This window comes from Phalacrocorax aristotelis, chromosome 6, assembly GCF_949628215.1.
Source record: "Phalacrocorax aristotelis chromosome 6, bGulAri2.1, whole genome shotgun sequence".
Lineage (NCBI taxonomy): Eukaryota > Metazoa > Chordata > Aves > Suliformes > Phalacrocoracidae > Phalacrocorax > Phalacrocorax aristotelis.
The window spans coordinates 9,539,871-9,567,187 of record NC_134281.1 but is presented as its reverse complement, the minus strand read 5'-3'; the positions used below and the strand labels follow the sequence as shown (position 1 = coordinate 9,567,187).

At 40.4% G+C, this 27,317-nt stretch overlaps 1 protein-coding gene across 1 annotated transcript in view; it reads left to right on the top strand.

The window, feature by feature from the left end:
• Window positions 1-27,317, top strand: part of PTPRG (protein tyrosine phosphatase receptor type G) — a 415,547-nt gene that overhangs the window by 266,528 nt on the left and 121,702 nt on the right. The window contains exon 5 of the mRNA XM_075095798.1: window positions 5,458-5,553. Within this exon, the coding sequence (XP_074951899.1) occupies window positions 5,458-5,553 (96 nt within the window). The remainder of the gene's footprint in view (window positions 1-5,457; window positions 5,554-27,317) is intronic.

The following is a 27,317-nucleotide window of genomic DNA, read 5'->3' as shown; positions in this document are numbered from 1 at the left end:
TTCAGTGATTAACTCCATCGTTTAAAGCAAACATTTCAAAATTTTTGTTTTGCCACTCTGCAAAGATTTGCAGTCTACCTGTGATGCCTATGTGTTTTGCTCTCTGAAAATAGTCTCTAATGCAGTACATAATAAACCACCTATCTGTGGCCTCTGGATCTTGATGCCTGATTCATCAAAAAATTGACTGGCCTATAAAAAACTTTTTTTTTTTTTAGCTTTAAATTGCATGGTAGTCCTTGGATTGCTGGAAGGAAGTGAGCGGAAACCTAATTCTGATGATCCTTTCCCTTCCACCAGAATTCCTGGTACTATTGTACTATTGAATATTCTGTACTCCACATCTGTGACAGCACAATGAGCCTTTGTTCATTTTTTAATCTGAAGAGAAATCTGCTGTAGGAGGTTGCACAGGGTGATAGCAATCCAATTTAAAAGTCTCAATTATTTATTTTTAAAATACTTGGCATCTGTCTATGGAAACTGTACTTGCTTGGTTTCCAGTCTCTTAGAATTGCTTTGAACTCGCTTACATCTTCTGGGATCTATCAAATGCTCATTGTGGCTTTTCTCTCATAAGTGCTGAATGAGTTTGGCCATGATAGTCTGTATTGGATGTAAACTTTCTGTCTTTGTAGTGGGGTAATAAGAGCAAAAAGATGTCATGCACAGGAGTGGTGATTTCTGTCTGGATGTCTGTCTTGCCAAGCAGAGGAGGAGCATCTGAGCAGAGAGCTAGAGAATTTTATTTGTGGCAGGGAAAAGTCATTAATTTGAATCAGGCTCAGATTTTGCAAGCCAGTGACATTTCATAAAGAGGGTTTAGTCATTCAGAGGCAATTGTACTTAATAAAATCAGAACTGATCTCTGGTGGGCAGTATTTCCCAGTAATACACATGCACATTTTGGACAGCCTGTCCTTACGAGATCAGCAAGGTGACAGCCCACTTTTGAGTCAAAATCTCTTAAGCACAGAGCAGGGCCTGACATTTTGCTAGCTCTGGAGAACACCAGATTTCTGCAGAGTTTGGAAGAACGTGTCTGAAGAAAGGTGTTTCTGCAAAGAGTAGAGCCTGCCCCATGGCGTGTTGGAAGGCTGTTGTAGCTGGTAAGAGCATGGAGGCCAAGATGCTCCAGGCTGGGGAATTACTCAGGTAGTGGATGTATGTGGTGTATTCATTTGTATAAGTGTTGTTGGCTGGAGAAAGGCCAGGTGTGCTTGGAAACTGTAATGGTTGGGCACTGGATCTTCCTGGCCAGAAATGGCTAGAAAACATGACATGGTTTTGTAGGGTGACTGGCAATTACCTCCTGGGTTATGGCAGGGCGAGGGTTTTCTCTCTAATCCTCTGTTTTAAGGCACTTGTAACATTCTGAAGATTTTCCCCTTCAGTGAGATTTTTTCAGGCTTAATCTGTGCTGTACAGTGAATCTCTCTCAAGTTTGAGTGAAAACAATTCTACTCTTTTAGAGTGTGAAGACTGTCAGAGAATAAAGTTTTTCCATTAAGATCAAACTCTTGCCGTCCCCCTGCCTTGGTAAAGCTCTGTAGCTGCAGTAGTTGTCGGTAGCATTTTAGGACGAAGGGAGTCTTTCTGCAAGAAAAGCACCTTTGTGTCACTAGGGAGGGTTTGTTTCAGCTTAGCCTTATCAAAACTTACCTTCTCAAAATACTGAAAATTTCAAATTGTTTGGTCACTGCATAATAGATTTTTCAAGGTGCGTGCAAGCGTACTGCTGTGTTGCACAGCGGAGATTAAGGAAGTCTGTGTAAGCTTTTCCCAGCCTCGTTAATTGTAACAGGGCTAGATGTGAAAGACTTATAAATCCAATATATTGTGCCACAGAGAACAGGACTCTGATGCCCTCTGAGACCTATGCCACCAGGAAGGCTATTTGGAGCACTATCAGCAGGGATGTATGGAACAAAGCATTGTGACTGCAGACAGTGTCACACTAGAGAAACTACAAAAGGTATTTCAGGCTTTCCCATTGCTAAGGGGCCTTTTTTTAAAAAAAAAGAAATTTTTTTTTGAAAATAGAAGCCATTGTGAAATCTCATGTAAAAATGTACAAGAAAATGATGGTTTATGGTGCTGAAATCAGGCAGTGCTAGAGTTCAGGTTGGATGTGCAAGCTTGGACCATGCGCCATTCTGCATTTCATAAATAACATGTTATAATAAGATCCAAATTTTCCTTAGCTTAAATGCCCCTTTGTTACATTCTGTACTACTGCTTTCTATGTACCGGGCAGAGACAGAAGAAGTCATTTATATGCAAAATGCACCATATATTTTATATACTAATTATATAATAAGGAGTAATAATGAAAATTTTCTAGCGTATTTAGGCCACTTCAGTATGTGATGAAATTAAGTTTATCGTTAACTGTTTTACTCTTGATTTGTACATAAAGGACATTATGCTATCCATAGAAAATAGTAAATTAAATATCTACTGATAAATGCATTCAAGATTATGTATATTATGTATAAAAGAAGTAAAATACGTTAGATACATTTACATTATATTGTAAATTGGGGAAAACAGATGAGACCGTATTATGGAAGAGAACAATATGTGATCACATAATTAGAAAACTCTCATAATACTAATGCTCAGCGGTGACCAGGTGTGGTTTTACGAGCAGCCTGAACCATGCAGCTTTGAGGATGTAACTTTACCATCTTCTTAACATTGTTTTTGCAGTGTATGCATGTGTAAATTATATAATAGCAATTCCTGGGAGATTCTACTCCTAAAATGTTCCTTCTAGCTGTATGAACACATAAGGAACCTACCGTATGACAGATGATGATAATTTTTCATACAAGACAGTTCCCCTTGACTTGATGGATGCAGAGGGGGGAACCACGCTCTCTGGAAAAACACCAGGGAGCAGTGGTGAAATGTTTCTATGTGTATGGTAATCAAGGCAGAGTGTGGTTCTTGATTAGTCTGTGAAATTGCACTGCTGAGATGAGGGATCTGAATTTAAGCACTTTTTTACCAAAGCCCTTTGCACCGCTATCCAAAAGTGTATTGTAAAAATTAATTTCCTTAAAATGCCCTGAGCAAAATTGATCCAAAATGATTTTGGCATATGCTGAACTCTCTCAGTGATACTTTTCTTCATAATCTCCTATGAGGACTATATAGTGAAATGTTTTATACAAGGTATACCTAATTTTAGGCTTCATTTTAAAGGGGAGTAAAATGTAATCTGTGAGTGTTTTGTGAGCTTTGTCTGTGCTGGCTAAATTGAGGTTTAAGTAATTCTACCTGAAACAAACTGTTTCTAATTTCTACATCAATGAATGGCTGCACCTCAGTCTACATTTGTTCAAAGCATGAGTTGTCAGAACCTGGAGGCACCACCAACTTTGCGAGATATTGCCAGCATCTCTGTGTGTGCTGTGAATACACTGGGAATAGGAAGGCCAAAACAGGGGAAGAAAATTGCTTTCAAATTTTATGAAGCTAGAGCGAGTGCCAGACAATTTTTTCTTTTTTATTTTTTTGTGAGTCATTTGGAGTGTGGTCTTATTTTATCCTCCTGGTGAAAAAAGTACCTCTACCTCTGAAGAGACTGATCTTCATCTTGGCCTTTTCTCTATATGGTGATATTTTATTAGATATATAGGTACTTTGCCAGTATTAAACACTACAGCCAATATATAGTTAGAAGCCTGGGAATTAGTAAATATCAGTAGGAACACATCTGAGCAAGATAAAAGCGTATCATCTCATATGGCAATACACAAGATTTCAGAATATGGGAAAAATACTTGCATTTGTGAATACGGTAGGATTTGTCATGCAGCACAACCTTGCAAAAACCCAAACAGCCGCAAGCAAGTTATTGGTGCCAGCACAACATTTGCCTGCAGACAGACTTGCAGGAGGGAGCGATGGTCAGGCCAGCAGTGTGTCGGGAGGCATGGACAGTCTCAGCTGGACCTTACGTCTCCATTTAACTATGCGCACAGCGTGTCTATTTCTTATCGCCTAGTAATGTTGTGAAAAGCCTGAATGGGTCAGGTGATGGACAGCAGAGAAGCAGGAGTGAATGCACAGGTTCAGGCGAGAGGCCAGTGGCAGCGAAGCCTGATGGGTCTGTTGCTGTTTCACAGCCAGGAATAGAATTTTGTTTGTTTGTTTGTTTGTTTTGTTTGGTTTTTTTTTTTTGGAGTCAATGTGCATGAGTGAGCGTACTTGTTGGCTGACTGTCCTGTGGTAATGTTGCCCCGACAGATGTGCTAGCACTGGTTCAGATTGTAAAATCCATCAGGGAGGATCCCTGAATGGCCTGAAGAGCAACTGCTGCAAAGTCCAGTTCTTGTGCTTGGCTGTTACCATCAGGCACATGTTTTTAATTTGTAATGTGTAGAGCACTCATACAATTAATGTACACACCTGCATGGTGTAATGTTGCGAAGGGAGCGTTGCATCTTTTGGATGTAAACCAGATCCTTCGGAGCAAATCGTGGCAGATACAGATGGACTAACACTAGGGGCTTCTCTGGGAATGGAGAGGTTGAACAACTAACTGCTGGAGAAGCAGCAGTGTTTTAGGATGGCTGGCGGAAGCAGGAGCTCAGCTAACGATGTAAATGGAACAAGAACCATACAGGAAATTAAGAGTAGTATGCCCCCGAGCCACTGAGAGTTGCCTGTTTCTGTGGCATGTGCGTAGTACAGCAGGGTTGTTCAACAGCAGAGTGTACGAAGGAAGGTATTTCTCAGTCCTCCTATACTTGTGTAACTCAGACACTGGCTGTTTTGGAGTAATCATTGTTCTCACCTGGTATCACTTTGGGTTTGCCTAATTATTAATATTTATTATCAATCCAAAAATGACATCAAAATATCTGGTTTTGTCTCACTTATACTTTTTGCCGAGTCCTAATGCTTTGGAAATAAAAGTCATGAAATTTAACTGAAGTCAGGGAGAAGTCTGACCTTAACTGATAGTCCTGAATATCAGAGGCTCATAAAAATGCATTGCTACAGAAACAGACTTTTATCTTACAAATTGCTTTAGGAGTAAAGGAATAACTCCAAGCGTTGAAATCCTTTTCAAAAATTCTCTATGGTTGTTGAGATAAATATGTTTAGCACATTTAACAGAGGAGGAGATGAGCCTGCAATGAGTAAAGAAATGAAGAGATCCTGGCAGAAAGCATGAAGTTTACCATCTAAACAGACTGGCCGTACTGTTTATCCTTGGGTTTGTTATTAAAATGCATTGCGTTGACTCTGTTCCCTGGTTACTGTCCCAGTAGGGCAGTCATGCTATTAATCAAGGTGCTAGTTAAACAATATTGTTCAGCAGAATTCCTTTATCTCGGGTTCATAACACTGGGTTTACGTGTGATGTGTATGCATTAGCTCGTTTGAAAGCTGTATGAGTCAACACTAATGTGATTTTGTTGTTGGTTTTAATTTTTACAGATGCAGATTTACTTCTACAATCCTGATGACTTTGACAGTTTTGGAACAGCAGTTATAGAAAACAGGGTAGTAGGAGCCATGGCCGTGTTTTTTCAAGTAAGTTTAAACAAGGGCTATATCCATAAACCAAAGCATTCACCAAGTACTATTTAATTCATTGAATTGTTTCAAGCTTAATGGATGCATCTGTTTTCTTGTTCCCACCTGTCTAAGTGAAAAATATTTCATATTGTCTAAGTGTGATTTAAAATGTAAATAAGTATATTTAGAAACGTAATAAAAAATTTTGCATGAATTGTTCTGATTTTATAGCTACTTTACAGATGCAGATTGGAGAACACATTTATCATGGAACTTCCTTCGCTGCTGAAGCACGTTGCTTGGGTCCCTGGAATACTAACAAACCGACGTGAACTGGTTCTATTTAGAGAAAACTTAAAATTCAAACATAGCTTGAGAGAAAATTAATCAATAAGTTTCACCAATCTTATCTTTAGCAGCTTCTCCTAAATTGTCATAGTAACAAGTTCTTGAACAGAGCAGGTTTCCGAATGAGTGAATTTATGCATCCCCCTTTTCAAAATGCATCCTCAAGAGCATGACTGCTCAGTTAGCTCATTTGTTGGTTCGACATGCTCGAGAACTGCAGCGTGGGTTAGAGCCCACGGCTTGCGATGGCTGGCAGGTCAAGCCATGTGGCAGTGGTGTTCAGTAATGTGGGCTTTTTGTCATATTGCATCAGAAATGGAATTTTTTTCCTTTGACTCGAGGGTGAATTGAATGGAGGGAGTTGGAGCAACCCCATACCACCAGGCTGTCACAAGCAGAGAAGCGGCTAATGAAGATTTTGAAATATCACAAGGTGTTGCTTTTTCAAAAGAGAGGAAAGGAGGGAGGGAAGAGCAAGGGAAAATGCTGGTCCTCTGTGGGGTTTCACACTAGTTTTTACTGTGGAAGAAAAAAAATGATCTTACTGTTATCTTTGTGAAGTCAGATAAAAAAGAATACGCAAGTATCCATATGTAAATAGCTCCCTTTTTCCTATGATGTTAGAGTGACAAGTCTGACTCTCCTGCTCAAATTAAGTAAGGTTGTCTTTTCCATGTCACTGATTTTGATCAAATGCTTTGATAAGGAGAAAAGGACGGATCCTTGTATTGCATAAATTGTTGTAACTCTCCTGACATCAGGCTAGTGGAAGTAGGCATGTTAAATTCATCACTGTTCAATTCTGAGCACTTCTGTGGCATTTCATGTTAGGCTAAAGTTGGTGGAGCTGTGATAATTTACAGTGGCATAGCAGGATGATTCCCCAGACTACTTAATCTTGATGTGCTGTGGGAAGGATTTGGGCAAATTGAATTTGGCTGTACAAGACAGAAGTTTAGAAACAGAACAACCAAAGGTGCTGTTGCTTGATTTATACCACAGTGAAGAGCTGCACATTACATGCATCTGCTGTGTCAGAAGGAGCATGTGTTATGCCATGGTGTACAGTACATGCTGTGGCATCATGTGTCTGGAATTTAATTGCTAAATTACTGTGATGTGCCTCACATAAGCCACATGAAGCACCGCTCCATGTTGCACCATTCCTTAGCCTGTATATTACATGTATTCCTGTTTTTAGACAATCTTAAAATTGTAGTGGCACTGTGTTTTGTATTCCTCACCTGCACAGCTAGGTGCTGCACTTACTGTGAGTCCCACTTTGCACGATTCCAAGGGAGCCATTAAACTCACTAAAAATAACCTAAGACAGTCTGTAATGCTGTTTAAAAAAAAAAACTTTGATTGTAAGAGACCTCAGGCTCTTTAAGACCACTACCAAGTGTTGTGGTCCCCTCAGGGGAGCAGAAATCTATACTTTTCATCATTTCTAGCCCTGCGGGCCACAGGACATTAGGCTGTAAAGTCTGGATGATGGTGCAGCTGGGCTCCTGTGCTCCAGGAGCTGTGAAATCTGAAGCCATTACTGATAAACAGTCTCTGATCTCTTCCAGAGAGTGGGGTTAAGATAATTCTTTAGCAAAGTGACCCAGGGACAACCTGTTTTGTGGCTGCAAGGAAATTATTTTCTTTTTTTTTTTGGTATTTTTTTCCTTGCCTTTGGGTTGAAATGATGAGTCGGTGGCGTGCCATTAAATTTCTGAGTGTATCAGGTCTTCCTCTTGGGTAGTTCTGCTCCGAGACAGAAAGCTGCTGAGGAAGATTTGTAGAGCCCAAAGTCCCCATTCTGGAAGGGCATCTGCTGAACTGTGGCCGGTGTAAGTAAACTCGAAGGACTTTATTGTGGCAGCTGCTATTTTGGCTGTCACGAGGGTTTTCCAGAGTTTGTCTCATAGAGCTTGAGTTTTTGTACATAGGGTTATTAATTGATGGCAGTAAGTTTTTTGCAGATCCATACTGTGTTTGACCAAGGCGCCATTTTAGTTCCCTTGACTGTGTATTGTGTGCTGGAGCTGGTGAACCATGACTTGGAGAAACCTTTACAAACAGTTTGGGTCAGAAATACTTGGTGTTCCTTTAGCCTTGCTCCCCAGGGCACCATGTGGATGAGCTTACCATGGCTAGTATTTAATGAAAGTAATTAAAAATCTGTATTTTAAAACTGATTCTTAGTAACTTTTGAATGAAATGTCCCTGAGATTTCTATGGCCACATTTTGATTGGCAGCTTTGACTATTCACATACTAATTTTATAGTTTGCTGTTTTCCAGAGCTGCAGTCCCATCTCTAACTCATTTATCTAGAATGCAGCTTTAAAAAATCGTAGCAATAGAGGTCATACTGCATTTTACAAATACATTAGAAAACTGAGCTGTGCATGCTTTTCTGTGTAAATATTTTAACACAGAAATTATTGGATAGATTTGCCATTAAGTCAAGCCTTGGATTTTTGCTAATGTGTTAATGCTGTGTTGGAATGAATGTGTACTGCACTGACTGAATTTATAGTCTGGCAGGTGTTTTTTGTTTGACTGATGTTCATAAATGTTCCTTTGAAAATCAGGTTCTCCAGTGAATGAACATTATACTGAACTATATAATTATTGGTGAAACATTAAATAATTAAGAACCCTCTTTCCTCCTTTTTAAATAATTGAACTTGGACTTTATAAGAATTTTCCTTATTGAATTCACTATTTTAGGGGCAATTTCCAGGTAAAGTACATTGGTTCTGAACTTGGATAATTGAACCACTTGGAACTTTGTTGCAATCGTTAATTAAATCTATGCTGTTCTCATTGCTTTCATTGTAAATTCTTTTGATAAATTCTATTTTTGTTTGCATGCTGCAGGTCAGTTGACCCGACAAATAAAAAAAAAATTACTAGTTAAAATCAGGAAACATTTTTGCATATACAAACTGCTATAATTGCTCAGCTCCGTATCTCACTGTGGATAGACACTCAGAGGGTCTCGCATAAAATAGCACTGTGGGGACTTTATAGCAGGTATTTGCAATCTGCAAAGGAGATGAGCTGGCCTGAAATCTCTAGCTGGGCTCTAAAAGCTGATTTTTCCATCGGAGTACTAGTTGTAAAGTGAACACATATGTTGAGGAAAAGGGTCCCATGATACTTGGTCCCTTTTCTCACTGTAGCATTACTTCAAGCGTCGTGCTGGGGACTGTTGTACGCCCAGGGGAGTGCCGCTGAAAATTCCTGCCGACTTTTGTTCTGTAGCTTTGTATATGGGGCAGAATGAGGTGCCTCACTTTGCAAAAACCAAACAGCAAACAAACAAAACCTTGCACCATGCCATCATATTTCCTTCACGATCCTCTCTTGTCCTCGCTGAGACCACAGTGAGTATAATAGAGTAGCAAAGTGACTTAGGAACCTCTTTAGCTTTTTAGTCCAAATTATTTTAAAAGCTATTCAGCTGTAACAAGCTGAAAAGGGAAGGAGGGAACTCCAGTCTGCTGGTGTCAGGTATAATGGTTATTAAAGCCCATAAACGTGCTTCACTGAGGGTGGAGGAATCAATGGGAAAAACGGCTTTTTTCTTTAAGGGGGAATGTCTGTGGAAAAAAGTATGTTTCAAGAGGGAGAGGGGATCAGAATATTAAACAGCAATATGAGTCAAAAAGCTCTTCATTTTTTGTTGTTAAAGAGAACTCTCTTGTTATTTTAGCAAACATCTAAATCTTCTGGAGACAAATGAGGTAATGTCAATGATTTCTCTTTGCCTCCTGACAAGTTTTTCAGGAGAAAAAAAAATGACCATTCCTGTCAGTATTGGGCTTACCTGGTTGTTCTCAAAGTGAAACTAGTGCTCGTGGAAGATATTTAACTTCACATATCTGTTACTTCCCGCCAACAGTATCCTCTTGGTCTGCAGTAAAGGCTTCTGGATTTGAAGAATCGCTAGCACCACAGTGGTGGGACCCGTCTGCAGGGGCTCCCTGCTTTGTGGACCTCTTAAAAGTTGCCTGTGGCTGCACACTGAGAGCCACTGATCTGCTGAAACACGTAGGAGGTCCCAGTCCAGCAGGGCACTTCAATCTTTATTTAAATGATCCTAACTTGAATAGTTGGTGCACGTGCTTAATTTCAGTCTGCATGAGGTTCAACTTGTACTTCATGATACTCTGGCCCCGGGGCCTTGGTTAGTTGTGAGGCTGAGCTGGTTTTGAAGCAAGCCAGGAGTGGAGGGGAGGGCAGGCCCAAATCTCTCATGGTTCCTGAGTCAACCATTTGTATATGTAGCACATATTTACAAGTTGCATTTAAAATGAGTAGTTACTTGGATTAAATGCATTCAGACATATTGCACGGCTCTGTTTTAACCATCTAACAATATAATTCATTGCACACTTCACTACTTGCTTTATTAAAGCCAAACTTAAATGTGTTCAAAACAAACATATTGCTTTTGCATTTAAAATATTCATCTTTTGGGCCTGCGGTAGATTCATTACAGCAGAGAATACTTCATTCCTTGATTACTGCTGTGAAAAGACACAATACTGATTCCCTAAGCACTCATCAAATATTCGATAGCTCAGAAATTCAGGAGAAGGTGATGAAAACCTTGTTCGTACAGGGAGGGAACATAAATCTATTTTATTATTTGCAAAGAAAACCATCAGTGATTAGTTACTGTATCTCAGGTACTCAAACAAATCATCTCTAAAGAAGTTAAAGCAAAAATGAATTTTAAAATAAATTTTAGCAATGCTTTCATCATTAAAATTATCTTCATAATGACGGGTGATGTTGATACCTCGATCACTCAAGAGCTTTACCAGTGCAGGGCTAGATTTTGAAAGGTAATCAGGTACTTGGCAGCAAATATGTAACTAATGGTGTTTTCAAAAGTATGTGATATAAAAATCAAGGGTTCTACAGCTCTTTTCCTGGGATGCCGTTCTTAATACTCTCTTTCAATACTAACATTTTTTTTTAAGGTTGTTGAAAAAAATGCTGTGTAGCACTTGTAACTTTTAGATCGATGCGTGTGTTATTTGTGTGTAAATGGCATTATATTTACTACTAATTCATGTATGCAGAGATTTGTTCTTCAGTAGAACAAATAGTAATTGTGGCCTTGCTTTTAGTAAGATATTTTTTTTTGGTAGTAGTTCTTGGTGTGCTTTGTGAAGACAATTACTCACTTTTCACAGGGACCTAAATGAGCTAAATGCAGAATAAATTGGTGGAACACTATCAAAGCCATTGACTATTTGGCACAAATATGCTTTTTTAATGTCTATTTCTCAAATAACAGAATTCAGCTTTTAACTTCCCTAGAAGCCTTTTTCCTCCCTCATCTTCCCTTTCGTTATCTGGTTCATGTGTTTGCCATCATAGCCAAATAAATTCAGTGAATAAGTGTTTTAAATGCAGTAGCTGCTGAGAAAACTGTACCTGGTAGGAGACCAGGTTCCCATGTCCCCAACTCAATTCCTGACAATACCCTAATTCCACCTCTCCCTTACTATAATGCTTTTTGAAACTGAGCAAAAGTAGCTTGATTTTGAAAATGAGAATGGAAAGGGAGGCGTGCACTTTTCCTGAAACATTATATCCACCTACATGAAGTATAATCAGCGCTTCCGTGTTTAGGCAATATCTTAGAGCTGATTTGCAGTAGTTCAAATAACATATAGCATCATTAACATGCAGGGCATCATCCAGAGTCATTGAGAGGCTTTTCATTTATTTTAATAGGCTTCAGATACATGTAAAGACCTTAAAATTAAATTACAGTATTAATTCTTTTAATGGTTACATTAGAACCCGTGGTGTTTTATTAATAGTAGCTTATGAATAATAAAACTATTGTTATTGATTAGCAGTATTATTTAGTAATTAATACAGGTATTTTTTTATCTTCATAACATGAAAATGCGTGCAGGCTAAAGCTACTTATTCAATGCCTTTGGTTAGTATAATTTATATTTGCCAAAGTGTGTGCGTATGTACTAGTAACTCTCCACGTAACAGAAGACAAGCAAAACAATTTGAAGCGTGTTCTTACTCACTAAGTCCAGTTTCCTAGCATTTTGAAATTGTCGCAGCCATTTAAAACCATTAGTTGTTACTAATAAAAGCAGTTCTAGGGCCTTTAAATGGTTGAAAAATAATACAGAGACACAAAGTAGTTATTCTGACATACAAAGAAGAGCGAGTCACAGTGGGTAGATGTGGTCAGTACAGCACTGAGAGTACATTTCTCCGAGAAACACTTTGTACAATACATGTAATGATGTATAATAATATGACACATCTCTGGAGCAGAAAACGATTCTCCTAATTTTCCAGTAAATAAATGGAGATAAGATTATCAAAAGACAAAAGTGATTTTGCATTGTGGAGAATTTAAATATAAAATTATGAGAGCTTCTTAAAGTCTGTTAGATTTGAGTTGAGTTCAGTACATGAATGGCACTGAACAGCCTCCGAAGCTGGTCGCTGTAGCCAAAACATGCAAGTTTGAGTGCCTAACAGCAAGTATTCATACTGATCAAAAAACTTGCACTGAAACCGTTTTGATTGCAAGGTAGGATTGGGTGGAAGACAAAAATTCATGGAAAGTGTCTGTTTCTAAAAAAATATATTCTACCTTTCCATTAAAGAAAACAAAAAATACTTTTTTTTTAAACTAAGCACAAAATTCAGATTTTTATTTCAACTTCTCTTTAAAGTTTCTTTGGGAAATATGAATATTTTTGAATATTTTATGTAAAAAAAGAAAGAAAGAGGAGAACAGATGGGGAAAAAATAGCTCTGTGAGTAAAAAAAAAATTTATCTAGTTTCAATTTTGGTGCTTATTGAGTTTCAAGTGCTTAACAATGAGACTTTAACTTCATTCTGATCCATACTTTTGCCCAGATTGGTCATGTGTCAGATGTTCTTTAATAGTAAAATTGCTGTTTACAGCAGGATTTTTGTTATAAAAATAAAGGTTTCTTTTAATAAGGTTCTTCATCCTTTATTTTAGTACATAAATGAGTAAGTAGGCTGACTCTCAAGGGTACTAAGCAAACAATTCCTCATGAAGTCTTGACTTTAATAGATTCAGAAATGTTTTAGCAGTGGAGTGAGTTGCTGTTGTGAGATGGGCAGAGTTGCATTCCTTTCTTGAAAACGGTTGCTTGAGGCAGGGCAGAGAAGCAGGTGAGGAAGCTGGGGTGAGCCCTGGGACTTCACCCAGCAAAAGCCGCAAGCGCTTTGGGGAGCACAGGGGTCAGGGCTGTGAGCCCGGTGCTGCGAGGTTCAAGGAACGAGGACTTTGTTAGTGAGCTGAATTGCACGGAAGAAACTCTGGCCCTCTCACCTCTGGCTTTTTTTTTTTTTCATGTGGATTTTTTTTTCCCCAGCATTGAGTAATCTTTAGTACTCCACATTTTCTGTCCGTTGACAACAGCATCGATACACACCTTTGCTGCTAGGGTTGCTGTGCAGAGCCTGGGCTCCTGGTAATCCCTCATTTCAGATCCCGTACAAACACAAGCAAAATTTCTCTTGATTTGCAGGATACCGTGGGTTCAGGCTCTCTCGTTCGCACAGCAATACATTTGTCATGGCTTATCCATGAGAAGGAGCCCACATGGCTAAATCTAGGACTGCGAAGAACAGAGGTGTTCACACAGCAGCCTGAACATCCCGAGCAAGCGTGCTTGGAGGAATGAGGTACAAATGCGTGAGCGAAAGGTGGGCTGGATTTGGAGGCAGACAGACTGACAGGGCGGCTGAAACAGATCGTTCTTGGAAGCAAACACATCGTTCTGCTTCTGCTTGCCTGTGTTCTGCCAAGAGGCATTTGCAGTCTCTAGATCATGATGGCTGCAACCTGCTGTGTTGAAACTTTTCTATCCACAGGCTGACTGTGTAGTGTAGAAAGATAATCTACCTTATGTGCACTTATCTTCTTCAGTGCCCAAGCAATCATCTTCCTTTCCCTTCTTCAGCTCTGCGAACTCCTTCATGGTATTTTCCAATATGGCAGAAGAGTAGGAAGCCAGATTTGAAGTCAGATGACCTCCAAAATGTAATACTTCCAATTAAAGCCTTTTTGTTAAGTTGAGTTTTAAAGGATATGGGCTGTACAGAAATCGGTGTCATGCAGTTCTTTTTACAGTGCAGACCGAAATCCCAGAATGTATGGAGAGTCTTTGACTTTTGTTTTTAATCTCAGATGTATCTAGAGAAATGCAATTTCCAAAGGGTCTGAAAAAACTGTAATTGAAGGTAAAAATTAGATGCTCCTCCCCCCCCAAATGCACTGTAAATGCTTTCTTTACTGCAAAGTCTGAGATCATAACTGAGAACTTGAGCTGTTGTTTCTCTGGTTTAGATGCAGTAGCAAGGAGGGTGGCTAACCATGGTGATGGGTTATCAAGTGACTTCTGCTTTTTTGTGATAAATCCCAGTCTTGCTCTGATTTAGTTAATGGAAACATCACAACTATTGATGCTAGGAAGGACCTTTAAACCTTCTTGCTGTTAAGAGGACTCAGACTCCAAAGTTCTGCAATGCTACAAATTTGAAAAACTGTATATTTTATGGGGTCTATCCTCAAGATCTTGAGCTCTCTGTCATAACCATTAATGAGCTGGTTGTGTGCATTGCATGGGGGATAGATCTCTGCACTCTTCTCGCTCAACGTTCATTCAAAAGTCAGGATCACTGTCTTTCAGTTTACAGCACTGTAAATGTTTTTGACTTGTAGCTTTTTTGCTTTCCCAATGCTTCTTAATTGATTAATGTATTACGATTAATCCCAAGTGGGATGCCATTATTAACTTGCTTCATTAAATTACATACCAATTTGTTAGCCTTAATTCTCATAATTGTCCCTTTATATTTTAGTGTTTTTATTTTAATAACTTGCCCTAAGAATTTGATCAGCATGCATTTGTGTATTCTTTTGCCTCCCTTTCCTTCCTCTCACCCTTGATGTTCAAAAGTGGAGTCAGTTGAGAAACATTTATAGTGTCTAATAGCATCTTAAACACAATCATTTACTTCTCTGTGATTTAAAAATACCCTGCCTTAAAAAAAAAATAATCGCTTTTGTAGCCATGCCGTAGAAATCTTTAAATTGATAGAAAAATATCTTGTGGAGTTTTCATTACCAGACTCCTGAAAATGACACTTAGATGTCTAATATGTAAAAATTACAGTCGTCAGTCTATAATCTCACCCCCTCTGTGGTTCAGGAAGATTGATACTCAGGAAGTCTGCTGATTATAACCATTAGACTAAAAACAAATTAGTTCTCTAAATACAGTAATGCTTTTTGCATTTTACCCTGGCGTGCTTTGTTGATGCATCACTTTGTCACTTTATCAAACATCACAAAGCAGACCTAGAGCTGGATGCCATGAGAGCTGGCTCAAAGCGGAGGGACCCCAGCCTTCACACAAGCTCCTGTCACTTGCCTGTTATCTGCTTTAGAGGAGTGACAACAGCCCCTTACAGTCTCTCTTTGTGTCTTTGAGTATTGAGAAGCCATTGAACATGGCTTGTTTGCTGCAAGTACCTTTTCTCCTCTCTGTGATAGAAACGATTGCTTCATCCCATCCTTCCTACATGTTCCAAATCTGGTGCATTTTGACTTGACCTTTTTTGTTTAAGAAAAAGAGAAGCTGGAAATAAAGCATCTATTTTTTGCTATCCAAGTCTTCAGAGAGTTTTACTAGAATTGGTCTTAGATACAGAATCAAAAGAAACGTAAAGCTGTATGTTCATCTCCTTTCCATTCTCCTCTCTCCCAAACAAAGCAGCTGCCTCTCATAAGTCCCTGTTTTCTCCCTGTTGTTAAACATCCAGCCTGGATTCAAGGAAGATAATTTTTTGTGCCCATCTGCCTACCTCTTTTAAGTTTAATTTGATTTCTTTTTCTGCAAAAGCCATCCTCTGCAGCCATCCAGGACTCGTAGCCCATTTGTATCTCAGAGGACTAATCAAGTACATGGTTTACATTCATGGCGTAGATGGAGAAATCTAACGTTTCAGTCAGGGAGCTCCAGCTCCCCAGTCCACGCGTTGCCCAGTTCTGCAGGAATTTGCTCAGGATTTGTGTGCCCCTTAGAAAAATTATGCTTGTCTTCATCCTCTGTATCTTCTGTGAAACTGTAGAGTCTTCATATGTCCCAGTTAGCGTTATGGCACATTTTAAGTGAAGGTGAGCCCAAGATCTATTCATAAATGATTGCATAGTTTCACTTGGTGCCATAAAAGAGAGATTGGTTGTAAAATCTGAATATATAAAATAGATGGGTAAAATTGGTGCTTCCTTTGCCTTTAGAACTTCTGGCTCAGATGAAAAAGTTTTTCTTATTAAATTTAAGCTGTTCTGCCTGAAGAATTACTACTGTAGTTCTCGGATATAACAGTGCCAAGTTTCTCCTAGTATTGGCAATAATAAACAATGCAAGCTTCAGACAGAATTTCCTGGGTAGCATACCAAATGTTCTAGAAAACCTTCTCGGACAGCAGCTAATACATTTTTAATACAAATAAAACATAATTCTTTAGTCTCATTTCAGTTTGATCCCTAAGGTAGGAGAAGTATACCGACTATGCATAATTTATGTATTTGTTTGAAGTGTTTACCCAGATACTCCATTCACAAAGTCTCTTTTTGTTAATAGGTTGCTTTGAGATGTAAGAATCACTTAGGGCTTGTGTTGTACAAATAAATGGAACGTGTCATTTTTGTACAATCAGTGAGGTGGTTATGTGGTCATCCTAATGCTGCCTTCATCTGCGCTCCCCACCCTGTCCATCCTTAGCCAAGTCACAGAACAGGTCCGGCTGAAATGTCGGGATGTTCTTCCAGATCATGTGTGGTGTGAAAGCATGGAAGCATGCAAGGGCGGGAAGAGGAGCGGTGGGAGCAGAGTGTGCTGCCCAGCCCTTTCGGGGACAGCATGGATTGGTGTCAGGCTGGTGTGTCCGTGTGAGCACCAGTTATTACCAATGTTATATGTGGTTTCCTGTATGATTCCTATACATTACACATGATGCAGAGTGAGCATGCAGGCAAATATCCCTCAGTCATTTAATTACAATCTATCCTAAATTACCGTAAATGCAGTGTTACAGGTTACTGCCAGAGGCTTGAGTCATTGCTGGCTTTTGCCATCTGTAGTTTCTGTGCTGCAGGACAGCTGTGGGAGATGATTATCAAGGGTTTTCTGAACTGGTGGTTTTTTTCAAGGGGTCAAAGAAAGGCAATGGAAGTAAATCAGAGTCTAGTCTGGTCCCTTTCTTTATGTCTCTCTACAGAGGTAGACATTTGTATGTGTGGCTGATGGCTTAACTGATAATGCTGATGGCATATCACCCCCCAAAATAATTCTGCAGCCGAGGTGGCGGTTTGCCCAGAGCAATCCTTGTATCTGATGTTTTACCTCCCGTGAATTTAAATCAGAAACCTCTGAGTTCATAGGGTGGAGATGAGGGTGGGGAAACCTGGGAACCCTGTTACAGTATAATATTAGTATATTTCAGACATATCTTCTACATCTGAGGTTCACTGAAAAGCATGCTAATCTGGCAGAGCTGATGAGCCTGAAATGAGCTAAATGGTCCCAGTGAGTAATATTAACCCCCGCTTTGTTTTAAGTTCACGTGTGCTTGTATCAGAGTTCCCAGAACAAAACCAGACAAGGAGCTGGGATGTGCTTTTATGCACATTAAGCTCTACTGGAGATAGACGAGAGTCAAGAATGCCAATCACCATCTTATTTTATGCCGAAAATTGAAATATGTGTTAAATAAAGATTGCTTAAATCTGTTCACAGCACCTCTCAACAGTGATTTTTCAGAGTCTTGCAAGATGGAGCAGGATCTTTCCTATGAACTTACGGTGTTTGCAACTGTTTCACAGCTCTGGGAGCACCGAGAAGCCAAAGAAAAGCTGCCTGGCTAATACCATCAGAAAAGTATTTAGCTGCTGATTGTAACTGTACCATTTCTGCACGTCAAAAATGCATTGTAACGTAGTCATTATCAAGAGTAAGGAGACTTTCTGAAAGAAGGTATTGGTTTTGCAACATCTGTACTGTATCAAATGAAGCCTAACTGGAGATTTGGCAAACTGTTCCTTATGAGTAAAGTAAAATGATGTACCACATTAGAAAGTAGTTTTGTTATTAGAAAGCTCAGTCTTGCTCCTGATAAAATGGATTTTTTCAGCGTAAAATTCATCTCTGCTTGCTGCAAGAATATTGCTAAAACAGATTAACTTTGGATCTCTGTGTATTTCATAGTGTGTCTTGTTATTTTAGGGCTGTAAATATATTAGCTGATCTGTAAGCTTCACTTAAGTTACTGCTTTCTGGGGTTTTGAAGAAATAGGATCATGTTATGCAGGAATCAGGATGATTGAATTAAATCACCCCTTTTGATATTTATTTTCCCTCAGGATCATGCTACCAGATCAATATTTAAAAACAGCTATATGAGTAAGCGTTGATTAGAAAGCAAAGCTCCATAGCCCTAACAGCTAAGCTAGCAATTTTTTTGTGTGTATTTTATCTGTGATTTGTATGGTGCTATGCACATGCCTGTGTATTAGAAGCAGTCAACATAAAATTATTTTCTTACTTCTTCCTCCCCCCTGCCTACCTTGCCACCTGGCAAACCTTCTTTATCATATCTAGATCCTATAAAAATATCTAACATAGTTTGAAATGTTCTTGTGCAATACATGATTAGACTACATCAATCATTTTTCAAAGATTTTTTTTTCCCTGCATTTTGTATTCTAAACTGCTAAAACCACCTGCTTTTATATCCTGCTGCATTTTGTGGAAGACATGAGCAGACAGATAGTTGCCCATCTTGGATGAGCCAGCCTTGTTAAGTACTCTCCCAAAGTGCATACCAGTCAAATTAAACTTTAGGTTAACATTTTGGAATGTTCTCCTCTTGCCAACTCATTACCAGCGATATGGCTAAGCAAACTGTTGCCTTCTGCTATTCCAGATATCTACAGAGATTTATTATATTTCAGCTAATAAGCTTACCTTCTCTAATAGCACATGGCCCACCCCGCCTTATGGCTAGACTTGTCTCTTCTCATAATTTGGGCAGAGAATTAAAGGCCAGAAGTAAAACTGGCTTTTAAACCTGCCTAGGTAGAGCTGTTTGGTGGTCCCTGTGTTGTGGATGGAAACATCCATCATTTTGGAGTCCAAACTCGCTCGTTATCTAGACCAGCTCTGCACTACCCCTCAGGTCAATACCAACACCTCTCTGCGGACAGACGGTGGTGGGAGAGGGGGGTGACACCCGGGCAGGTGGCACCACCTCGGTGTGCTGCAGGGCCATATGGGCACTCAGGTTTTAGAGAAACATGGTCTGTGCACGCGATACAGCTGGCTGCTACCACACCTGTCTAATAGAGTTGCTGAAAGGCTATATAAATTCATGCTGAGCTATGGAGATTGTCTCTGTCAGCTGTTCTTGTGTCAGAAGCAATTTTTTTTAATGCTGTATTCATGTCGTAAGTGCCCAGCCTATGCCTACCTTTTAGGAAATCCCTATTTCTTCCTTCATTACTGCTTGCATTGCATCTGAGGCATGTAACTGGTGGTATACCCCTAAAAATAGATTTTCTTATGCCTTCCTTATCATGCCACATATTAAAATGTTTGCTGCCCCCATTAAATCTGAGTGTAGGCAGAGCTGCAAATGCAGTTGTGTCCTACCAGTGTGCTGGGGTTACAGGCCAGTCTGCAGAGAGCATGGGATGCTGTGGCATGAAGCTTTCCAGCACTGGTGCTTGCTGCTGTTAGCTCTGGAAACCCGCTCATCCTCACAGCAGCCATCAGTGCAGTGCTCCTCGAATGCATGTTACAGCTGGGCTGGCATTCAAACTGTGTTGGGTCTCAGGCATTCTGGGGAGAATTGCCTATGCAACCTGGCAGTGAATGTGTCCCTCTGTGCGAGCCTCTGATGACTGCCCTTACCGAGCATTGGCTTTTTAGCTCACTCCATACCAGCTCAAGCATTTGGCAGGGGAAAGCCTGACATAGGTTGTGGTGTCAGTCACAGGTGGTCATGTGAGGGTGGTGCCATCAAAGGACCGTGCAGCCTGCCAGATTTTGAGAAGAGAGATAAACTTTTCTAGTGAGGTGGATGCCAAAACTGGGGTCATGGCAAAGCATGTGCCAGGAGCCCGGGCGGTCCAGCTGGCTGGCCACAGCATTGGTGATAGGATCATGACGAGGGTACATGATCTGTGGACACCCAGGAGTTAAAGTGCTGGGGTGTGAGCAGAGGAGGTTAAATAGAAGGAAGTAAACACTTCAGGTTAATAGGCAGGTTCACTGGCAAACAGATTCAGAGAGTGTGTGAGATGAGAGGAGATGGAAGACTCTTCCTGAGAGCATTCCTGCCTGCACCCACCTGCAGGAAGCATCTTCACTGCTCTGGGTCAGACTAGACTTGTTCAAAGAGCATCTTTTGTTCTAACCATGTTTTAAGTTTTGTTTTAAATAGTATTCAGTTGCATTTTATTTCTTCTCTCATGTCTTTCCCTGAGATTTTGAGATCCTGGAAATTTTGCAGTTATATCCTGTGTAGGAGGAGGGCTTCCTGACCAGAGACAGAGCTTGAAAACCCCCTCCATAGATGGGTCACGCTCCACAGGGGCACCGGAAAGCTGTAAGAAGCCCGTAGAGCGGAGGCATGAGGGCTAGAGCATCCTGAGGAGTTCTGTGGCTTTAAGACTATCACCTACACGCAGTGATTGAGTAGCATTCACTTTGCCACTGCTGAAATGTAGAACATCTTGAAACAAGCGTACGTGTCATGTTAGTTTTTGTATTTCTTTGTATTTCAAGAGGAAGAGGCTGCTGCCACAAACTGAATGTTTCCCAGGCTTTCAATGCACTTGTGTTCTAAGTGCTTTTTTTCTGCACAATAATTTCCCCTTTTCCTCTAAACACAAGCCATGATACTTGTTGAAATGTTTTTGTAAGGAACTGAGTGAGTTGTTGGGTCATTCTAACCAAGCAAAAAATAAACAGCTTGACATATGATCCTCACTGTTGTGTGTAGTGTTACACCAGGTGAAATAGGGGGCTTCTGAGCTGTACTTTTGTTGCTGCAGGAACTTGAGTAGCTTAGAAGCAGCTGAGAAGAAAATTGCAGGCCACATCCTGCCACTCTTAACTCAGTGGCTTGAAGGAGATTGAGATGAGGACTGCCTCATCTTACCTGCTTCTTGGAGCTCTACTGCTGTGACTGCCCCGCTGCTGGTACCCACCCTGGCTCACAGTGTACCTGCACTTCATGCCCACTAGCTATGCAGTCCTTGGCAGTCCTGCAGCTGGTGTCCTTGGCATCCTGTCTGCTGGCATCCAGGTTTCCCCTGGATGAGCCCACTCACCACCCTCGGTAGCCGAGGCTGCTACTTTTCCCTGTCTCCATGGAGGACGTCCGGGTGTGGGTGGAAGGGCACAGGGACTTCCTTGGTGAGGGAGGGGGTGGAGAGGAGGAGGTAGCAGAGTCGTGCAAGGGTGCACAAGGGGGTACATGGAACGGTTTGGAAAGAGAGGATGCTGTAGCGTTGGAGGAGACAGAAACAGCTGACTGGATGGGAAGAGAGAGCGAGGAGGATGTGGCAGGTGGGCGATGGAAGAGGGAGGCAACTCAGAAATGAGAGCAGAGGCGGAAGTGAGGAAGCTCTGAGGATTAGCTGGTGCTTTCTGCCTTAGGTACTGCGAGCACTGAACTGTGCAAGTTCATAGCATCTTACAAAACTGCACTCATCTGCAACATCTTAAATGACACTGAAAATCTACAAAAGATAAGTAAAAATGGAAGAACTTGCTTGGAAGAGAATTACAAATACAAAACCATATCATAATTAACAGACTTGTCCTCTTGTTCCGGAAAGATATTAATGAACACCACTGGTCTAACATTGGGTTCTTGTACTGGAAGGATGCCTGGAAGCCTGAGAGCCCTTCCAGCCCAATGCTGCTACATTAGACATGGGGGATTTGCCCTAGCAAACACTCCTGCAGCAGTTTCCGTAGATCAGTTCATACCAACCTCCTTAAAAGTGATGTAAAAGGGACAGCAAGCAAACTACATTGGAGTTTGATGTTTCAAAGCAGGAGATAAAAAATCTGCCCTATGGCAATTTGTTTTCACTGGATTTCTAATTTAATTGTGAACTGAGGTGTGGTTGTCATCGGGGAAGTGGCTGTGTAACTTAATTGACATTTCTGCATCCTTTGTGTTTGTGACTCATGGATGCCGGCTTGAGTCATCTTGTGCTGGCAGGCTGGAGGGAGCCGCTGCTCTTGTGGGGAAGTGAGCCAAGGGCAATGCTGGGGGAGAAAAAAAAATGAGGACTTTTCATGTAGAATGAATGAAAGATGCTGGGAAGCTGAGACGACTCTTTTCTTCATTTTAAAGGGGTGATTGTTGTGACCTCTCTCACCAAAATCCTTTGTGTAGGCTGGAAGAGAGGAAAAAAAAGCTGGAAGTCTTTGCTGCATCTTAGGCAAGCTTAGCTGGAGCAGTTAAATTACAAACCCCTGCAAAATGCTAAGGTTCCAGGTGTCCATCTGAGCTGTTCCCTTCCACCCTTTGCATTTTACCCAGCACATTTTATTTTCTTGTTTAGCCACCAGATTTCATTATTATATTTTAAAAAAAAAAAAAAAAAAGAAGAAAGCTGAAGATATATTTTTGTCGGTTGTACATGTCTACCAAATTCAAGCCAGGAGCAGAAGAAAATGAAAGCTAACTTCCACTCTTGGTTTCACAGTTTTGAGTTTAGCCTCTCCAAATGTGTGAAGCTGTATATCAAAGAGTGGGTGCTGTGGGATGATCTGGCTGTAGTGCTTGTTATATTTTTTCATTACTCCATTTCATTTTCCTCCCTACTTAGGTCAAAATGGTTATTTTTACGTAAAAATTTCCGTAAATTGGGCAGATTGTGGAAACTCTAAAAGAGACTCGACTCTTTTTTTTTTTTAAACTTAGATGGTGAGAACAGTTTATAACTGATGGCAGTTTTTATAAAATAGCCTCCATCCTGATAAAATGTTACCCCCTGGTGTGTCATTTTTCCAGCTGAACTGCTGGTAGGATTGAGAGATCTTGCACACTGCTGCTTAAATAAGTAGACTACATGCTCTATGAAGAAATCATATTATTTTCTCAAAGGAGAACAAGTAGGCTCAGTGCACCAAAATTGCTTTAAATAAACTTGCAGCTACTCTAGCCTTTTCTCGCGCAGCTGCAGATGGTACAGTCTATCAATCAAGCTTTCCCAGCTTTGAGAATCTGCCACTGAAGCTGTCTTTCCTCTGTGTTGCAATTACATTTTTGTCTTTTACAGAGCTTTGTGTCTTAGATATTCTATTGCTACTAATCAGATTGTGCTTTTGGGCCGCAGATATCTTTTGTTTTTTTCCTCAGATATATGCTTATTAAGATCTTTCAATAATTTGTTTATTGAATGTGCTATTGACTTGCACTAAATTAGCTGCATCATGCTTTTAAAGTGCAAGAATACTTTGGGGAAATTAATGCCTATCTTATCAATGGAGTGAGTCAAAGTCTAGGGAAACGAGTGGCTTAAAAAAGAAAGGAAAATATATTGCTGGCTGTTTCTTACCATCCTGGTGGTTGCAAATCTTATGATAGTGAATGGAGGCAATGCTGCAGGGGGAGCCTGCGAAGCCTTCCTCAGACTGGTGAGCTGATCAGTCAGCTGCCAGCATGTGTACAATACACGATCAATGTTTCTATCTGCTAACAAAGAATCTCAGCATGCACAAACGGAACATGCTCTGAGCTGAGTTCTTAAGCAGTACTTACCTCTACCTTTGAGTTTCACGCTCCTGGGTTTATTTGAGACAGTCTCTTATATTAGTGGTGCAAATTCTGTTGTATGTTCTGAAGAAGCCCTCTGCTCTTTTTATGACACTGGTATTTCAGCCAACCTTTGGAGTAAAAGTGACTGTTTATGCTTCTTATATTTTCAAGCCGCCCCACCGGACATAATGAAAGTGGATGTTGCTGATCTATAACCTAGTTTGTCCCATCCTTGTCCCAGGATGTCTGTAACTAACTCAGGTCCAGAGGCAGCAGGTACAAAATGAAGGAGGGGGTGAGCTAAGGCTGAGAGGAGCTGTGGTTGTGAGCAGCTGCGTTGCACTCTGCCAAAGATGAGGGGCAGCCAGAACACCTGACCTCAAAGCCAGTTCGATAGATTTTAAAACCATTTTGGACTTAGGGGAAAAAAAGAAAAAAGGAAAAAGTGCTGTTTTCTCTTTGGCACTGCTAGTTAATATCTCACTATAGATACCCTCCAAAGCTGTGATGAAATATGAAGTTCATACATCACTAGCAAGCTTTCAGTCAGAATGATGTATTATTCAAAGTGGAATTAGCTAGAAGGATCAATGCACACCCATTATTCTATTTAAAATAATCATTGGAAGACTCATTAGCATTTTTCCCCCCCCTCTTTTCAAATAACATAGGGAATGAGACATCTAGGAACATCCCCTCTGTCAGCATATGCACCTCTATGACTTCAGTATATTTTCATTCATAGCAGGATTATTAACACCTGAAGGCCAAAACCCAGATTTAACTCAACAGAATTTGCCTTCAAATCACTGAACCTGAAACCAGTTGCCATAGGCAAAGGCGAACTCAGCTCTAACACACATTTTCAAAAAATCAAAGGTCATGGCAGTATCTGTGTGAAATAGTGCATGTGCCAGCATAAGGTTCAGTGTCACATCTTGCCTGGGTACCTGTTATTCGCTCTGATTTTACACATGAGCAGCAACTTGAAGTATTAAGGGGGCTGTTTCGATTTCTTGTTTACCCTTACAAATATATTCTGCAGGATACTTACTTTGGGCAGTCCATTCATTCCATGGCAAATGCTTTCTATCTCCCAGCTCACTTCTGTGAGGCTGCAGGCTCTTGGTCTCTTGGTCAGATTTGTCCTTTTGCATTGACTCGTACAGGAGGTGTACAATTATAGCATATATGGGGGAGATGGAAGAAAATATCATCTGTGGAGGAGCAGGAATCTATCATTCTTGGATCATTTAGTGCTTGTGAAACTGAAAATCTTAGAGCACCAAATCTAGCTTATCATTGTGTTGGGAGCTCTATAGGCATTTTCTTGCCTTCACAGATAGCTCAGTGTGCTGTGGTGCCAACCAGTATCTCTTCTCACCCATCAGTTCTCCTAAAAAGGTCCAAATAAATATTTCCTACTGTATTTCAAAGCAAAGCACGTGTAAACTTTTTGTATCTGTTCATCCACATTCTAGAGCTGGCTGAAATGTTTCACTTCCTTTTATTCAGAAATGTTTAAGAAATGATATATTTATCCACAACAGGCTTTTACAATCTGGACTTCAAAAGGGAACGAAGAGAGAGGTGAGGTAATGGACTTTGTGCAGAGCAAAAGGGGGCATACTACAAAGCTGGGATGTGTGTCCTTTCTCAGTGCTGCAGACCAATGCAGGGTTAAAGCATTATCATTCAGAAGAGTTAGGAGTAGGACCTACCCAAGCTGTAAGCTAGTTCTGAAATAATTTGGCCCCAAAGACATGTATTTGAAGAGTTTCACAAGTAATATGCCAAGTTCTTTCCCTTTGCTGAGAAAAGTATGTTTCTTTTGACTGTGATATCTTGGATTCTTTGAAATACTGTTGCTATGAAGTTAAAATACATGTTGTGTGGCATAATGTTCGCATTAATGGGATTCCTCTCATTTCTCTTCTAAAACAGTGAAAATCAGGTCCTTTCCTGCAGAGATTGAGGACTGGCATCTGTCCAACACTACTGAGCTGATAAGAGAATAAATTGTTTAACATGTTGATTGTCCTGAAACCCTACAGGACAATTTAATCTCTGCAACCTAGTTAATTTATAATAGCTTTCTTTTTCTTCTTAGTTGTTTGTACAGAGCGTTTGGAGACTTGAGTATTTGGCTGGTGAGCTGTAGATCTTAACCGCAAGCTGAATGGGAGCTGAAGGCATGTGGTTGGGGGAATATTACCCCTGACTTTCAGCGGTGTAATTGAAAGTAGAATTTGACACATTGGCATCTCTCTGTGTCAGCCATTGTCACTGGCTTCAGCTGCTACGGTTAAGTACGTAGTCATTCATCCTTGGCAGACACCGTCCTTTGCAGCGCAAGAGGATGGTCTCTGGATGTTAATGCCACAGCACTCTGGGAGCAGCTGGCTATATCGAATTCAAGGCATGCAGATTGTCTTGGCCATTTTACTTAGCAGATGGGTAAGGCTTGATAGATTGAAGATTTAGTTTCCAAGTCAAGGGCCAAATGTTGCAGTGGGAGAGAAAAGTAAATTATATCACTATTCGGAGGGGAAAGGATCAGGTACTGTATCACAAAATTGTTGCCATTCATTTTCCTCTGACTTGCACAAAATGCATGTCATTTCGCCTTTCAATATAGCCGACTGTGGCATTCTCCTTCGTTTTGAGATGCTTTGCAATACTGTCTGTGAGCCCATTTAATGAGCTCGAAAGCAGTTGCTGCAAATTTATGACAGTTTAATAAGTCTAAATGCCAGATTTTTTTAAGGTGGAAATGAGAGAGGAATTTGTATTTCTTATCGCTCTGAATATGTGGGTTTTCTTCTGTTCTTTTTTCCCCACACCCTTTTCTTCGATACAATAGATCTATTTAAACATGTGTTTAAAAGAATAGTGTATTCCTTACTCCTGAGCTGTTCAAGCTATTAATATTCACCTACTTTTCACAAGGTGACTGGTACCAGGGATCATTAGCAAGCTTTGTGGTGCTTCCCCCAGCCCTTCTCATGTCAGCTGGTGGGAGGATAACCTGGCTTTCGGAGAGGCTGCCCAGAGCAATGGGTAATGGGGGTAGCCTGGCCCTTTGGGCAGGGGTCTTGGAGGTAAGATCTAGTGTTGCTGTGTGGGCTTTCTAAGTGCCTCAATGTTTATTAGGGGGTTCCCCTGTTTTTCTGGTTTTATTTGTTATTTTTCCTAAAAAAGTAATTGTAAGCTCAAAAGTTTTTCCTGAGACTTTTTTTTCTGCTTTATAGGTCTGTTTTCAGCAGAAGGACAGGTCATGGTTTACTTATATGACTTTAGCATATGTTTTAAATTATATAGTATGTGGTATAAATTTTAACGCTTCACAACTCTGCTGATTTTTGTAAAATCGGAGACTTCAGGAGGTTCTGGGTTTGTCCTATAAAATAATCAGACAGCAGAGAGCTACTTAATCTACAATGAATGATAGAGAATGAGAACTGGTTGGGTTTTTTAACTCACTACGACATGCTGAGCTTAGTACTCCGTAACATAGGGGCTTTCTGCAGAGTAGTACCGGGGCTTTCTGC